General features: G+C 35.0%; 1 protein-coding gene across 1 annotated transcript in view; it reads left to right on the forward strand.

Annotated features, from left to right (window-relative positions):
• Window positions 1-18,204, forward strand: part of CSMD1 (CUB and Sushi multiple domains 1) — a gene marked incomplete at both ends in the record, with an annotated part of 1,228,645 nt that overhangs the window by 827,081 nt on the left and 383,360 nt on the right. The window contains 2 exons of the mRNA XM_082481062.1: window positions 2,835-2,959; window positions 8,752-8,873. Coding sequence (XP_082337188.1) covers window positions 2,835-2,959; window positions 8,752-8,873 — 247 coding nt within the window. The remainder of the gene's footprint in view (window positions 1-2,834; window positions 2,960-8,751; window positions 8,874-18,204) is intronic.

The raw sequence follows: 18,204 nt of genomic DNA on the forward strand, positions 1-18,204 counted from the left end.
GACCTCTAGAGATCATCTAGTCCAACTCTCCTGCTAAAGCAGGATTGCCTAGAGCACATTTCTCAGGACTGCATCCAGGCGGGTCTTGAAAATCTCCAGGGAAGGGGACTCCACAACCTCCCTGGGCAGCCTGTTCCAGTGCTCTGTCACCCGAACCGTAAAGAACTGTTTCCGTGTATTTGAACGGAACTTCCTGTGTTCTAACTTGTGCCCATGAAAGGCAATGTTTTTTCTTTTCAAAGAGGAAAGTATAGACACCAGAAGGAGCTATTGTTCTTGTCAGGAGAATGACAACTGTGGATATTAATCTGAACTAAAACATGTGAAAATGCACATTATTCAAAATCTTTTCCAGTCTACTGAAAGACATCTTGTGAGTAGGATTGATGGAAAGGCAGAGGGTTTATTTTCAAGGCAGCCTGAGACCCAACTGACTCAATGATGACAAGTTCTTTGAAAAGGGTTTCATTGTTTTCAGCATAATAATGGCATTCATTCTAATATCATAAAGCAAACAAAAAGGTATTGAAATCTTAACCTTTTCATTCTGTCCTCCTGACACGCTTTTACTGCGTGCAGTTCAGGAAGTAGGGGAGGTGATTTTCAGTGATTTAAAAAAAATGGATTGGATTCATTTTGAAGGGAGAAATGGCAACTCAGACTTCGCTAGATGAATGGGAACATAAACAACACAATTTCAGGGTCAATATTACATTTTATTTTTATGTGACATCTCAAAACAGTAGAATGTTTAAATGATACTTAAAGTGGATATAAACAATAACATTTCAGCTCTCCTTAAATATTATATGGTATGAGTGGCACTGTGAAAATAAAATATTTTTTCCACAATTCCACTGACATTTGTAACAAAAATAGCTTTTAAATTTTCAAAACAACTTTTTTAAATTAAATGAACTTTCTTACGCTTAGTATTTCTTAAGGATTTTTTTTCTTCCTACAAATGGCTTCTTTCAGTCAAATTCTAGCCTTCTTTATAAGAGCAGAAATTTTGCTTTGATACAGTTGAAATTTAAAATAGAAAAAGAAAGAAATGGAAAGTGATTTATTCCCTTAGTTGAAAGTTTACATAGAGAATTAACAAAACAAAACTAAACACTTCCAGACCCCACAGATCTGCTCAGTGACTAGGGAGGTAAAGATGTGAAAAACACAAAAAATAATCATTGTTAAAAATTGGAAATTAAGTGATAATTGCCTTTGAAATCACAGATCAAATAAGTTAAAATATGGCTTTAAAAGGATGACCCCTTTTTTAATGGAAAGAATAGTTTGGGTTGGAAGGGACCTTTACAGCTCCTCTAGTTCAAACTGACTTTGAATGTTTCCAGGGGTGGGGTATCTACCACGTTCTGTGAAACCTGTTTCAGTGTTTCACCATCCTCAAAGTGAAAAATTTCTCCCTTCTATCTAGTCTGTAGTTCAGCACTTAAAGGGGGCCTACAGGAATGATGGGGACAAACTTTTTAGCAGGGTGTGTTGTGATAGCACAAGGGCTAATGGTTTTAAACTAAAAGACTAAAAGATGGAAGATTCAGACTAGATAGAGGGGAGAAATTTTTCACTGTGAGGATGGTGAAACACTGGAACATGTTTCCCACAGATGCCCCATCCCTGGAAACATTCAAGGTTAGGTTGTATGGGGCTGTGAGCAACCTCATCTCATTGAATATTTCCCTGCTCATTGCAGGGGGTTAGAGTAGATGACTTTTAAAGGTCTCTTCCAACCCAAACTATTATTTGATTCTATGATAATAATGTAAACAATATAGTTGTCTTTGTGAGATCCTCTGAGAAACTATTACAATACTTTTTCTTGAAGGTTAGGAATGAGCTGGACGTTAGTGAGTGAGATAATTTGCTATTCTCCACAGCAAAATTTTAACCACTGAGCTTTCTAACTGCCATCTAGCAATCCCCTGGTGTTTAGGACTAATTGACTTAGAAAGACCAAACTGAGAAATCTGCTTTGTCAAGATCACTTAGTTCACCACATGGGATTATCAGATAGAGATTTAAATATGCCAGAAAGCTAATAACAATACCCATTGATTATGATGCAAACAAAGAATGTCAGAAATAATAAATGGAAACAGAAATGTGTAAATACTGTTTAGGAAAGCTCTCTTTCACATACATAGTAACTATATACAGTTTTTTATTTCTTCATAGATGTTGGTCAGCATTGTTCAGAAAAAAATCATCTATTAAAAAAAAAGAATAAAGTTATAAATGACTCCAAAGAGACTCATTTCAAAGTTACAAGTGTGACAGTCAAATTTCAGTCCTGACAAAAGTTATCATCTAGCATAGCTGTAGCAGGAAATTTCAGCAAGGTCAGGAATATTTAATGAATGATTGCTATTTACTGAAATTAATATTTCCTGGTCATATATGTTGACAAATTACCATATATAACTGCTTATTCTCTCATTTAAGAGAATATGGAGAGGTTGAAATTATTCATGAAGTAAATTTTGTTGCCTGAAAGAACAGTGATTATATATTTTCTTAAAAATGTATCTATGCATTCATTGAAGTCATAGTTTAAAGGATGAAACTTAGTATCATAATTGCTTTATATTCCTGTCCTTACTTCTTTAAAAGGTGGAGAAACTAAGTAGTAGACCCGTTCCCTATAGTATAAGTTGTTTTTTATGAATATAGTAATGATGTAGTAGAATTTCCCACCTTAAATTCTTTGCTTGGACCTAGAAATATTTTGTCATTTGGTGACATTTACATTTATTTGGGGAGGTTGATATTTAAACTATGTTTTAATTGTTTCCTTCTTCCTCCCATTTTTCTCCTAGGGTGGGTGCAAGTGTACAGTTTTCCTGTGAGGATAATTATGTTCTGCAAGGTTCTAAGAGCATCACTTGTCAAAGAGTGACAGATACACTGGCTGCCTGGAGTGACCACAGGCCAATTTGCAGAGGTAGGTGTGTTCTTTGGAATTTTTCCTGAAGTTTTGAAGGGTAATTTATAATTTCTGCTTAGAAATGCAATGAAATTATGTTCAAAACAAAGCAAAAAACCATATATATATATATATATGTAATATATAATGTGTGTGTGTGTGTGTGTGTATGGCTATGTATATCCAAAGATTTTCCTGTAGCTTGAAGCACACAAGCAAACATACAGAAACAGTATCAATTTGGGGATCTTATTTCCTATTAATAGTTTTCATTTCACTTAATCTTATTTTCATCATGTTAAACTTATTTTAAGTAGAACTAGTTAGGTAGGTTTCGGTTAAACTTTTCTAATTAAATTCCTAAATAGTAGATCTTCACAAATGTATTGTGTTCATGCTAGTCCCAGATATTTAAATATTTAAATCTGTAAATTCCCTTCTCTTTCATCTATTGTGCTCAACCTTACAAATCACCTACCCTTCTGACTAAATATTTCTAAATATTTTCATGTTGTGGTCTGAACAAATGAGTAAGTTCCTTCCCCTGCTTTTAATGAGGAGAGGGGGAGGTGACTTTTTGTTTGTTTGTATATTTTTCCATTGCAATCTACTGCTTGTAATAAGACCACATAAAAATATATAAATTCCGTCAAACTACACCAGAACTGAGGTATAGGAAAAATAGAGAGTGTATATCTACGTACAGAACTTTCCCTTTTTCTCAGTAGCAAAAAAAATTTGGGTTGCACATTTGGATTGTACATGTTAATGAAAGTGTTAACCCTAGAAATGTGCTTGCCTTATGTCCTCCTAGAACCAGACAACCTAGCCAGGACAGACACTGGAAAACAAGAAAAACCACCAGGATTAATTAAAAAGAACAAAAAGAGAAAAAACCAATCAGACAAATCATTTGATATTCTTTATTTGTCATTTTGAGGTAGACCAAAAGAGTTACTTCTTGTACTCACAAAATCTCATGCTGAATGCCAGTTATCAGGGCAGCAAATGGTAGAGAGACTGTAGAGGGAAGGATTTGCGACACATGATCCTAAACTTCTGCTTGTTCAAGAATGAGCTAAAGCCTATATAAAGCCTATATAAAACTCTTACATGTATAAAAAAAAGTTTTCATTTTCTAGTTATTTCATAATACCAAAAGAAGAAAAAATTCACCTGTTTCCTGAGTAGATTTTTCAACTTGTATAATTACATATGTGATATACTTGACAATTATGCTTTCTTCATTAAAGAGCGTAAAAAGTTGTGGTGGCTTGATCCCAGCCAGCAGCTAAACACTTGCCCAGCCGCTCGCTCACTCACCCCCCGTGGGATCAGGGAGAGAACTGACAGATCGGAAGCTGAAAACTTCTGGGTGGACATCAACACAATTTAATAAATGAAGCCAAACTGTGCATGCAACCAAAGCAAAATAAGGATTTTATTCACTACTTCCAATTAGGGGGCAGATGTTTAGCCATTTCCTGAAAAGCAGGGCCTCAGCACAAGTGATGGTTGCTTGAGAAGACAACCATGAACGTGCCCACTTCCTCCTCCTCCTTTCCCTGAGCTTTTGTCTCTGACTGTGTTGTCATATGGTATTTGGTCTGGTGGCGTCAGCTGTCCTGGCTGTCCCCCCCCCAAATTCTTGCCCACACCCAGCCTACTCCCTGTCAGGGCAGTGCGAGTAACAGAGAAGGCCTTGATGTTGTGTGAGCACTGCTCAGCAATAGCCAAAGCACTGGTGTGTTATCAACACTACTCTAGTTACAAATCTAAACCACAACACTATACAAGCTGCTAATTAAGAAAGTTAACTCCATTTCAGTCAGACCTCGTAAAAACTTCTTTAAAGGCAGTTCTTGGATAAACTATTACAAGCTATATGTAACACGAGTAATATTGCATAGGCACATCCATGTAAAGACTGGGCAATCTAAAACATAGTAAAAAAGAAATAAATAAAAATCACACCTCCTACTCTTTTCAGAGCAGCAAAGCAACTGTGATTCGTGTCTCTGTAGCTCAGTGTATCTAAATAAAAAATCTAAATATACCCTCTCAGTATTTTGTTTCACACTACTGCAGAATAACGTGTCAATGCAACTCCACTGTTCACTCTTGTTTGGTAGGGTTTTTTTTCATCTCCTGAATTTATTCATGTTTGCTAATACATTGCAGAAATGAGCTGAAGTAATCTGTGCATGGTAAAAGTAATGCTCAGCAGAAAGGGGCTATTTGCTGCTGAATTATCTGTGTTATTACTAGTGTTTGCTGTTCCTTCCAATTTATTATCTGCAAATATCTCTATTATGCTTTACTCCCTCCAGTAAACTTCTAACAAAATAGGATAAATTAGTCCTATACTTCCATTAAAACCTCAGTTGGAAAAACAAGATACTTTCCTCAAACATACTTCCAAAACTAGAGCTAAAATTTCACAACAGACTGAGGGTCAAGACAGCCAGTCTCTAAAAGCTATTTGTTTTCTTTCTAAACACAGATTAGCATTGTTTAGGCTGAGTGGTGTATAATTCTGGTTCAATATTACAACACTGCACGTGGTACACATTTGTGAATGGTGGGAAGTGAAATATACAAGTTTTGTTTGTAGTCCATATTCTTCCCAGTCCCCTTACTGACCTTCAAGATGCCAGTATTCATGGTGCTTATGCCAAGTATTTAATAATAAAGTACACAATACAAAGAACTGTTTATACATCTTCTAATTGATCATCAACTTTAAGTGGAAAAGCTGATAAACTACATGCAACTACTGTGGGCTTAATGTCTTCAAGCCTCTGAGACTTACTGAAGAAGCTGAACTTTTCATTTACCCCTGAATGGTGACTAACAAAGTTCAGAATTTATGAAGCTGATGAATAGTCAGAGGAACCATCTTAGTGTTGACCAGTTCCTTCATTATTTACATTAAACAGTATCCATGTAACGACCTTGCTTGCAAGTGTACAGCAGGGGCTGGTGAACCCCTGGGGCCTATGGGGGCTGCTGGAGCTGGTAGTGCAGGGCCAGGCCTCAAAGCCAGGGCCCGTCCCACCACCCCAGGCAGGTGGACGTTGGGCACCTCCCCAGGGATGGGGACAGCCCACTGCTGGGCTGAGACAGCAAAACCTGGATGAGGGTCAGGAACAGGAAAGTCTGCGAGCAGGCACAGGCATGGCTGTGGTGGGACCGCAGGCAGCTGCTCCTGAGACATTGATGAGATAGAGACTGACAGTCCAAGCCCACCCGGAAATGGATCCCTTGGGCCCACAGGCAAGGAATGGTGGGAGGCCCCAGGTGCAACTGGTCAGGGCAGATTAGGCCTCTTAGTGCCCTCAGGAACTGAATGGTGCTAATGTAAATACTCCCAGTTTTCTTGAATTCCACACAGAAACCTTCCAGCAATTAATTCTGTTTTCTGTAAGTGATATACAAGGCTATCTAACAACTTTTGTACATTGTTTTGTAGTAACTCAATTTCCTAAGCAGACCTCTGAGCAGAACTTCAATTGGAGCTTTTGCTTGTTTGGTTTTTTTGGGGTTTTTTTTGTTTGTTTGTTTGTTTTGTTTTGTTTTGTTGCGCCCCCTCCCCCCCCCTTTTTTTTTCTTCCCCTTGAAATTCGAATAGGAGAAGGATAAGAGAATAAGAGCTTGAATGAAAAATGATCTGAGAGTTGTTTCCTAGCCTTTCTTCTTAGTGGATAGCTAGAGAAGGTATAAACTGTATTCAAAAGCTTATTGTTACAAAAAAAAATTCCGATCCTATGAATCTGCTCTTGTTATCCTAGCAATTAATAGAATATATTTTGCTTGATACAGCACCAATATGCCAAGCTTTCTGTATTGCTAGTAGGCAGCATACAGTGGTATACTTAAATGTGATTAGTTCTTTTTTTCCATGTTAAGCACAGACAGCTTGTTAATAATCGGCAGTGAAGCTTTGGTAGAATTATGTATGTGGGTGAGAGGTGTATTTTTGGCTTGTACTGAGATTGTTATGGAAGGTTTCCATGTGTTGTGTCTGCGACTTAAATGAAATTCATGGACGTCTATTAAGACAGTTTGTATCATAAACACAGATAGACATTTTCACAGAAAACTGAGTCCTAGCTGAATCAATCTAGACGTGGAATTATACTTAGTTCTCAAAGGCTAGTCTCTAACATAGTAACAAAGGACCAAATGCTGGCAGCAGGTTGTGATAGAAGGATAGAAAACCTGAAAGTAATTTTCCTCTAGTTTCCTTATTTCCTATTTGTACCAGTCACTTCTATTGATGTGGAAGATCAGACTTCCTCTCAACAAGTTTGTGAGGTAAAGAAATGCTCAAATATCATTCTTGAGAATGGAGGCAGCCACAGAAAAAGACAAAAACTGAAATTTTCCAAAGTACAAGGAATACGTTGGGTACTTTAATCCAATATTCAGAAATAGAATGATCAAGTTTTTAAGGAATGTAGTACTGAAACTTAAGTAACTGAATAATCTAAATTACATGAAAAGTTAGTGGAAATTATATAGCTAAGTTCTGAGATTCAGATATTTGAGGATATACAGTATCTAAATACAAATGGTATGATCTAGACTCTCTATTTAAGCATGTTGCTAAAGTGCAGTAGTACCATAAACCTGACAGCGGAATTCTAAAAATTTCTGAGTTCTGTAACTCTATTTGATGTCACTGGAAATTACATGTTGTCCTGGTTCCGGCAAGGATGGGGTTAATTTCCAAGGAGCCGGCAGGGGAGGCACGTATTCCATACCACGTGCCCCATGCCCCGCTATAAAAGGAGCTAGCCGGGGCGGGGGAGTCAGTCGCCACTCGGGGGCGGGTTGCGGCGGTGCGGGTCCGGTCGGTGCGCTTCGCGGCGGTACTGTAATTGCGTTCTTATATTCCTTTACCGGTGTTATTGTTTTTCTTTTTTTTCCTTCCCTTTGTCTGTTCTGTTAAATTATAATATTTCAACCCACGAGTTTTGCCCTTTTCTGCTGATTTTTCCCACGGCTGTGGGAGTCGAGCGAGCGGCTCCGTGGTTCTCTGTTGCTGGCTGAGGCCAAACCACAACACATGTCTAAATATTTTTTTAAATACTTTGAGATACTGAAATATTTTAAGAAGTTTGAACATTTTAGAAAATCTATCCCTAATGCGCTTTGGAAAATAGCTTAATTTGCAAAGTAATATATTTTCAAGATGTTAACTATCCAGATTTGCTGAATGTGACAGGAATTGTGATGGTTTCACAACTGCATCTGTGCTTTACAATAATCATGCTACTATCTAGAACCATTTTATATTTTTTCTTTCTAATTTTTTTCATCTGTTGTAAAGAGCTCTAAGACACCACAGAAGTTCAAGTTTAGGTTAGGGATATACTGTTACTTAGAGTTAAACATTGTGATACCTGTTTTTTTTCTCTCCAACCATGGAGAAATCATGGAGAGTACATACTGGCCCTTCTTAGATTCATACATAGAAGCCTCGCCCCATCCACTTGGAGAGGGTAAATCTCTCTAAACCAAATATTAACGTGATAATTCTGAAAAAATAATTTATATAAAGTAGGAATAAATTAATGTAAATGTTGGGCTGATTAATTGATAAGTGCCAGTTTCCTTCCTCTGTAGGTCATTTTTTAGGATTTTTCTGACTTGCTCAAACAGCCTCAAAGGCAGATTGTTATAGACTATATCAGCATAATAATACTTACATGGCAAGTTGTTATTAATGCTGTGGCAATTTGGAATGTTTATTTTAAAAAGAGCAACCGATCAAAAGCAATCTGATTTGTTGTTTATCATTTTAGCTAGAACATGTGGTTCTAACTTACGTGGACCAAGTGGGATTATTACATCACCAAATTATCCAGTTCAGTATGAAGACAACGCACACTGTGTGTGGGTCATTACAACAACTGATCCAGAAAAGGTATGCTTTTTCTCTTTGTCTCAATTCAAACTGTAGAATTTTGGATCTGTCTTAAAATTATTTTTTACATATTTTCATGAATCCATTAATGCATGCAAGAGTGTATGTTCATCTAAACACAAAAATGACCAGAGATGTTAAGAAAATATATTGGGCACTAGAAAAAAAAGAAAATGAAAATGTCCACTCAAAGTAATCGGTCTCAAAGTTTCCAAGTTATAAATAAATTTTCTAATGAAACACATAAAATCATATTCAAAATCACCCACTGTTATACGAGTTGATAGTGGATTTTTCAAGTTGTATCTTGATACTTACTCGTTGTTGAATCTTAGCATAAACAACAGACATGCATCTAAGTACTTTGTCTGATCTTTTTAGGTTTTTTACTACCTACCTCATTTCTTTTTCCAATAATGATTCTAAATACTTAACTATCAATAATTATGCATAAAATAGTAGTCATAATTAGGTATTCTTATTAAATTGCAGTGTACTGAAATGCATTTTTTTCTCGTGTTTCTTTAAAATTGATTTAATTCCTGAAAAAAGGACAGAGACCCCCTACCCGAAGGAAAAAAAAAAAATTAAGTAAAAAAATCTTTCACTTATATTTTACATTTCTGTAGTGATATGCTGAATAAATGAGTTACAATAAGTTGAAGAATGTGCAATCCTTATGTATTTTCATCATTATAAAACGTCTATTTCCTAGGCAAGTTTTTGCAAGACTGCATTCTTGACTTCTTTAATATACTTAAGGAAAAAAATGTTTATCTCACCATAAATCAAAGCAAATGCTTAACTGATCATTTTGCTGCATGCTTTCATAGAATATTGTTGAGATATAAACACTTTTTCATTGCAAAATTAATTGAGTTCCCTTTTTCTTAAAGCAGATTCCATGCCTCAGTTAAGGTATTCAGGAAAAACAGGCAAAAGTACAAAAATATCACATTGCAGAATACTTTACTGTAGTGGGACTTCTCTCTGAAGAGAAAGGGCTCTTTTCAGTTCCAAACTGAACTTTTATGCTTTATTTAGTATAGCAGTTAGAAGTGACTATTTGTCACTTAATGATCTTTGACATTAAAGTTATAAAACTTTATAGAAAGTATTAAATCACGGCATTTTTTTGGTATGGACAAGGATTTAAAATATGAAAAATGTCTGACATGCTTCTACTCAAATTTATATTCAGTAATATGTAGTACCTTTGATTCTGCAAAATGCAGTACAGTTTTATAAGAGAAAAATTAAGTGTGCATCTAAAGAATCTAAGTGAATTACTACTAGTAGAAAAGTCTTGGCATCTTAATGATTTCTTTATTCAAAACTGTTCCATTAATTTTTCATATTTATATTTCTTCCCTTGAATTTTCAAGAATTTTAATTAAGCATTGTTTTTCATGTTTATAATAAAATGAAGATAGTGATTTTTTGCTGATTGCAAGTTTAACAATAATAATACAAAAAATGGCACTGACTGTGCAGTGCTATTTATTAAACTGTACAGTGTATGTTTTTTATGGAAGCTCAGACTTGTGAAAAACAATAAACCTCTGTCTACTGCCATAACATGCAAGTTCTATTCATTCTATACAATATATCTTTCTCAACAGATTTAGGATTTTAGTAGGGCAGAGCTTAATGAGATTGGTGAGGATTAATTTACTGTTTTGTTCACTGGACTCAAAAAGGCACTCTTAAGTAGCATTCTGTGGGCAGGTTGATCATCAATCACAAGAACACACTGAAGGAATTGCACACTTAGACAGATCAATTCTTTTGTTATGTTCAAAATGAGGAGGTATGACTAGAAGGCTTGAAGCTTTCACCCAGAAAAAAATCCATGCTATTTTATCCAGCTGGGTGGAAAGTAAAGAGATATGGCAACGGCATATTGACAATCAGAATGTAAGAAAAAGAGGTGGAACTTTTAAGACTTTCAGTTCCAGACAGGATGGGCAATAGGCAATGGATTGTCTTTTTATTAATGTTGGATTTGTCAAAATAAGATTATTTTCTTACTTCATGTACCTTGGAAAGATGGGTATTTGCTTTAGGGCAATGATGATTGTGAACGTGATGTCCTAAAATCAAACATCTTTAAGGCTTACAATATCCGCAAGTTGCTTTCACATAAATTCTATGTCATCTTTATCAGTATGTCTGAATACAAAACTGATATTTGGACTTCTATCCCCAAATAACTGAATCCAGACTTAAGACATATCCTTTCAGATAATAAAAGATATGACAGAAAATGCTTTTACTTTACAGACTATCTCACTGAAATAGAACTTTTTTTCCTACTTCTTTCTAAAGAAAAATATCTTGCTAGCATTTTGAAACCCATGAACTTTAAAAAATCAATTACAAAAATAATTTCCAGGTTTCTAAAGTAACAAATTGATTTTAAGATGTGCTGAAAGATCTGCAGATTTTCATCCCTGACTTTTGTTGGAGTTATGAATGACAGAAATCTTGAAAATTGAACTGCGTATTGAAGGTTTGATTTTAAGATTAGATTGAGGAGCCTACTCCTTTGCCCTTCAGATTTGAAAATATTTATTGACATGCTTAGGGTCTGTGTTTGATTTTCTTTTCCAAGAAGGTAGAAAGTTCATGACATGTTGTTACTGTGTCTTTTAAATTAGTTTTTATTTTATTCTAGCAGTGAATTTGTGTCCTTTCATGAGGTTAGTTTACACATAGCATTTTACAAGGTAAGACAACGTTTCCTCTTCACATAACATTCAGTGCAGTTTAAAGAAGATAGTCTAAAGAGGTGCCCTTGCACAAAAAATTGAGCATAATGTGCTGGAACATTTAAAAGAATAAATAGAAAAAAAAATTGACACAAAATTTTGCGTTCTGATGCTAGTAGGGGGAGATTTTTAATAAGAATTCAAAATGAAAACAAATTTCAACTTCCTATGGGGACAGTAGCATAGTTCCAGTTTTTAACCAAGCATATCAAGATTGTTAAGTGTTTTTCTAACATTTATTTTCCTTTTTCTAAGCAACACACAAATCTGAGTTAAGCTTGGTTCTTCTGCTGTTCAGAGGTATTTCTGTTAATGCTCTGCTTATTTTGAAGAGTTGATTTTCTGCCTTTAACATTTATTTGTTTCCACTTTGTCCCACTGTTGTAGCTTCTGATCAGCATCCTACTGAGTAATTTATTAGACTTGCAAATACTTGCTGTAATTCTTGGTAACTCTGCATTGTTTTAGTTGTACTGTTATGCAGTTTCTCAACTTTGGACTGTTACTCTGAGGTCTTACTGATCAGTTGTTTTTATCTCTTTCTGGCTGTTAGTATAGTCTTTTTCAGTATGTTCTAAGCACACCTCTATCCCTTGCTGTTTCAATTCATTCTCAAGTCTGTGGGTTTTTTCATAAGACTTACTGCCTTTGATTTCCTGTTGCTTTCACTATTTTGGTAACATTGCTAGATGCAAGGGCTCCAGTTTTCAATTCCAGTGTCTATAGAAGGGCAAGGTTTGGTGCTGTTTCAGCAATGATGCCTAGTTTTGTACAAGATTTTTCTGACTGATTGCAGATTGTGGAATAGTAGATGTGCCATGGGCTCCAATAGTTCTCAGTTTAATGACCTGGTAAACAGAGTGTGTTTGAATTATTTTTTTTTTTTTTTTTTCCTGAAGAATGTACTTTCTTCACAGTATGAAGCATAGATATCAAGTATCTGTTTGGGCCTAACAACGTTCTTTACAAAATTGCCATAATTGAAGACATTGGAATTAAATAGGGGGAGAGTGGGAAACTTCACATACAGTTCTATAGGGCTGAACCTTTAGGTTTTTGTATGAAGTTCAACTATATTTTAATATGTTGTGATAAAATGGTACTTCTGATTTATTGCCTTTCAAAGCACATAGCTGGGGAACTTTGGGAGAACATTCTTACTCAGGAAAACTTTCCCCAGTTCACAGCTAGGGAATCCACATACAGTTAAGGTTGATTTTGAGGTAATTTCCTTTAAGACAATTCATTCTTCCAATATGCCCTAAAAGAGCAGTCTTACTAAGTAGCATATGATAATATGCATTTTTTTTTTTGAATGAAGTTATCTTGCTTATTCATGGACTGGGTCAAAGTTTGTGGTAGCTCAGATCTGATCCATTGGTGACATCCTTGTCTTCCTCAGATTCTTACCTCCGTGTCAGTAGCTTATGCATGTGTAATAATTTGCAATGGATTCAGAACCTTTGTTTCAATCTGCAAGTTTGCTCCAGTTAGATGGTATTATTGTGTTACATTATTTAATATTACAGTGTTTTTTAGAAAGTGTCTTGCGTAAATAACCTGTTTCTTCAAAGCTTCATTACAGACAGGGTTCCTCTCCCTCTGAGTGGCTGCTTAGACCGTTCTGCCACAAGTAATAGGATGTTTGTCAGCATGTCCGACATCTACAGCACCTGTAGTCTAACACTATACTCTCACTGGGGAAGAAAGCTCTTGCTGAGCACCATATATCTCATCTCTACAGAGATTGATTTTTATATTTAGAAATTATCCTCTCTTACTCAGAGTTTTGGGTTGCAGGGATCCTGATCACCAAAAATATGTAGATCTAAGAACTACTTTCACTAAACTTTTGTATATTCTTGGCAATGGACATGCTCATGCTACTGATTTACTCATTTCTTACTATTTCATAAGTCTCAGGGTAGGTTTAATAGAGTGAAAGGAAAGGTCATTGTGAAATTAGAATTGACTCATTTATACATCCTGTGCCATCTAGATCATGCAAATACACTGAGAAGTCCCTAAAAGGATGATTTCCCATGGTGTGTTAAAAATGAAAGCACAATTTTGTATGCTCTTTTGTCCTTCATGAAGTGCTAAAACTGAATTTTGTGCCACGTGTAAATGTGAATAATTACATTTCAATTTAAACTTCTTTATTTTTCCTTTGCTGGCACAGTGTCTATATTTTTAGGGAGATTTGGCATCCTTGACAAAGGATTCATACAGTTTAGAATTAAAATTATTAAGGGCTGAGTTATGAAACAAATACTGGTTAAGTTCCCTCTTTCTTTGAAATAGGCTTGTGTATTCTTTTTTTTTTCATAATCAAGCAGTATAATTTAGAACACAAAGTATAACTAAAGCAATTATATGAGAAAGCTATTGTTGCAGTATAAGGATGAGATTTTAAACTTCCAATGTCCTAAAATCTTGTAAAAGATTTCCAGGGTGGCCTTAATTCTGTACAGTCTTAAATACATTTCAAAAATAAACAAGAGAGTCTGTATATTTTAATGTACTTACCAGACTACTGGAAAATCGTGTTACATATAACTCACTACAGTATATGTTCATCCTCAATTTGAATTCAAATACATAAATTGTAACACAGAATTTCATATACATACAACTGACAGAAAAAAACCCACACATATTGCACAAAAGCAAGCAGGATTTTTTTTAATTGTATTGTTGTGTTGATATCTGTGTTTTGTGCATACTTATTAGAACATTATAATTTTTGTTAATGCTGAAATTTCTACCTTTCCAGACATCATGTGAGTGAGATGTAATAGCACAGCTTCTGTATAATATTTTCTTAATAAGTTTAGTGAAGTTTTATTGGATGATGCAGTAACACAAATAGGGCTGGAACAGAAAACTGAGACCTAGCATTACAGACATTTAGGATGAAATTTGATTTGCACATATGGGTGCTACATGTCTAAACTCCAATTATATTTGATGGACATCTGTCAAATAGTCAGTAGAGTCAAGTGTTTCATCTCATCCTAAAGCAGTCCACTAGAGGCTTATCAGCTAAATCACTGTCTGGGCTTTGTTTGCTGTCATGGGATCAGAACCAGAAGGGATTTAGACATTTTAAATTTCACCATGTGTTTAGTATACACACAGCTTTGTGGAATAAATTATGCTATTTTAGATAAAGAACTTGCCTCACAGATTGAATGGGAAGGGACCTGTAATGGTCATATGTTGAATGAAAAGGCATAACTTCGGGGTAGGGGTATACTAGGCTTAACTAAAAGAAATTGTCAAAAAAACCCTCTCCTACACTAATACATATATTTCCAAGTGTGAGCCTTTTAGTGAAACTGATACACCCTAATCAAAACAGTTTTCTATATTGATTTTAGATGTCTCATTTGTGCATTCATTACAAGTTTTGACTCTTGCTGTCTTTAAAGACTGTTGGAGGTAGTGATGGAGGAGGGACACTTGGGATCAGTACTCATGATGAAAGGATACAAGCACAAATTTCGTGCAGCACAGGACAGTACTGTATTTCCTGGTTTGAGGAAAAGCTAACTGAACGAACATTCTTAATGCTTCTGGCATTATTTCTGGTGGTATTTGCTTTATTTATTTTTTTCAGATTATTTCTAACATTAAATGCAGAAACAGTTTTCCTCCTAAGGCAATTTCTGCAAATATAGGCTGGTAGTTATATTCCTTGTTGCTTGCTTTACCTCTGACCGTCTTCCTTCCATGCTGTTTTTGAATGAAGGAGACTAACTACTGAGCCTTACCTGTGTTTAGTAATTCAGATTTGCTTTCAGGATATCAGCTAGGCTTACTCTACTGAGATTCAGGTGTGGGGTATGAATTTTATGAGCTTCAGATGGATCCAAGTATGACATACTGAATTGGAAATGGCAATTTAGAGGAAAAAAAATGGGACTTTTAGAAAGAAACTATATAAGCATACACGTGAAGGAATGGAAAAACTGAAGGAGACTTAGCAGTAAATTTGCTGTGGTATTATCTTTGATTTTACAGAAATCCATATTTCAGAAAGGCAGTTGGAATATATTAGCTGGTAACGCAACACCCAAGACAAACAAATGATTTGCCCTCCAAACCACGTGAATGTATTAGAATGTGGCAAAGTTTTAATTGGCAAGATTAAGCCACATATATGTCATATTAAGCCACATATATGTGGCTTAATGGAAACTATAAAAAAAAAAACACAACCAAAAAACCATCAAAACCTTCAAAGTTATGAACACAATTTTGTTAAATACAGAAGCATGACATTTTAAAAGTTCTGTTTCCTCCTGTCCTATTACTAGGTCAGGGTCAAAGAAAAAAGAGTTTTCCTTTTCAAAAGAGGGCAATACATAATATTTTCATTGTGATATGTTTGTATTGTATCTGCATGTATATAAATACATTATTGTCATTATTTTGTTGAATACTTACTGCAATGAAAGTTATCCATATTTGCCTTTCTCATAGATATACTTTTCCAGCCTGGATGGCTGTTAAATCCTTCATTATTTTAGCCTATATCTTGTATAACAAAACCAAGCTATTCCTTTGAATTTGTTTATTTTATAGCTAAAACAATCCCCCACTCAAAAAATACAAAAAACCCCAACAGCTTTACAAAACGGAGAATCAATCAGACTTCTCAAGCCATAAGTGAATATCCATTAAGAACTAAATATAAGACACTTTCTTAAGTACTTTGTATCTCCACATTAAATCAACATGTTTGTTATTATTCCTGCACATATATACACACACACAGATGTGTAAAATAAACAACTGAATGTTTTACTTGCACAATCCCAAAGCATACAAATATAGCGACACACAGTCATTACTACTCTCATTTAATTCAGGATATCTCCTGATGGGAAAATTTCATAACAGAGCATGAGTTCGATGAGAACACGCTGCCATTGTGTAAAAAAAAAAAAAAAAAAAAAAAAAAAAAAAAAAAATATCCTACAATTAAATCTCTATATACTTTTCTTATCTTGTTTGTTGTACAAGTTAGTTTCCAATTCTCTTGCTCAGAACTATCAGGCTTATTCAGTATTACATTGTCAAATGTATAAATCTAAGATATCAAGGTTAATGTGCAGATATTTCTCCCTGGAGGTTGAAAGTGTTTGTAACTATTGATAGTAAATCATACCTGACAATGTCCTTGGATGTTGTCTTTGTTTATATACCCTTTTTTCTCCCCTCCTTTATTTTTTTCTTAGTTTATCAGGTATTCTACATAAATTATGTTTGTGTGGACCCTGTGCAGCCTGGTGGGGTTGATAATGAGGATGACATAAACCCACATTTACTGCACAAGGAGACAAGTGCTACAGAATAATTTATGCACTTACAGTTCTGGGTTACTTCACCGAACATGTTCATTTGCATTGCCTTGAAACATAGGTGGTCAAAGTTTCTTTGTGCATGATGCTCCCTGTTTATCTTCTGTTTTAAATCTTGGGTACTTTTTCTACTGGGAAAATGCCAGCTGATAACTTACAGGCAAATAATAGGAAATTCTAAGAAACGTGCAGACTGCATAGTGAAATGTGTATATATATGGGAATATATGTATATATATGGGAAAAATCATTAGATTATTTTAAAAATTAGCATTTTATGAAAATTATTATGATTCCTTTCAGTTTTCTTTAGCAATACTATAAATTTGGTGTTTGGCATCATAGTAAATAGAAGCCTCGAGGTATTTACATAATAAATTAGTGTCAGCACTTCCTTTAATTAACTCACTTTGGTGTATTACTAAACAGGAGTTTCATATTATCAGTAAAGAGCCATTGGGGAGAATAGTAAATGGAGGACCAAATCACCACACATACGTTAAGATATGCAAATCTCAGATCTCAGGAAGGTGATGTTAAAAGGGAAAGACAGAATTAATTCTACTTACTGGAATTTTTACTTAGTATGGGAAATATGATAGGGTTTGCAGTGAGTTATTATAGAATAAAAAGGTTTTCAAAGTGTCATGTGACAAAAGTGGCAGTGAGGCTCTTTTGATAGCTGAGATTCAGTATGGGAAAAGCAAGCTCCAAGGGTATACTGCATGGCCTGTATTAACTCCTCCGTAATGTAAAGCCTTTAAGTGCACTGCCTAAATTAGTTTTACTTCTTTAGGCTTGTTCTGTCTTCAAAGTAAACACCTTAAAGAATATTGTAGCCCATTAAGGATCAAATTTTCCTCCTGGCTTTCATTAAGTAAAATAAAACTGATCAGTGCTGACTGTGACAGGTGGACAGTGAACTTCTCATATATGTAAATATTTGTATACAGCTGTTCTCAATATGAAGGGTTACTAATGTCTAATAAACTAATGTTCTAAAATTTTGGAAATGTAAATTAAATAGTTTATTTGGAGCTGTTTAGAAAATATAAAATGCCACACAAATTTGATGCTACTTTGAAGTAAATAGAGAAAAAAAATTCAATCCTAAAGTGTGATCTCATCAAGCATCAGGGTAGATATTAATACTTCTGCTGTATACTGTGAAAAGGGTTTAACATAAATTAT

This window comes from Vanellus vanellus, assembly GCF_965231255.1.
Source record: "Vanellus vanellus genome assembly, chromosome: 3".
In the NCBI taxonomy this organism is placed as follows: domain Eukaryota; kingdom Metazoa; phylum Chordata; class Aves; order Charadriiformes; family Charadriidae; genus Vanellus; species Vanellus vanellus.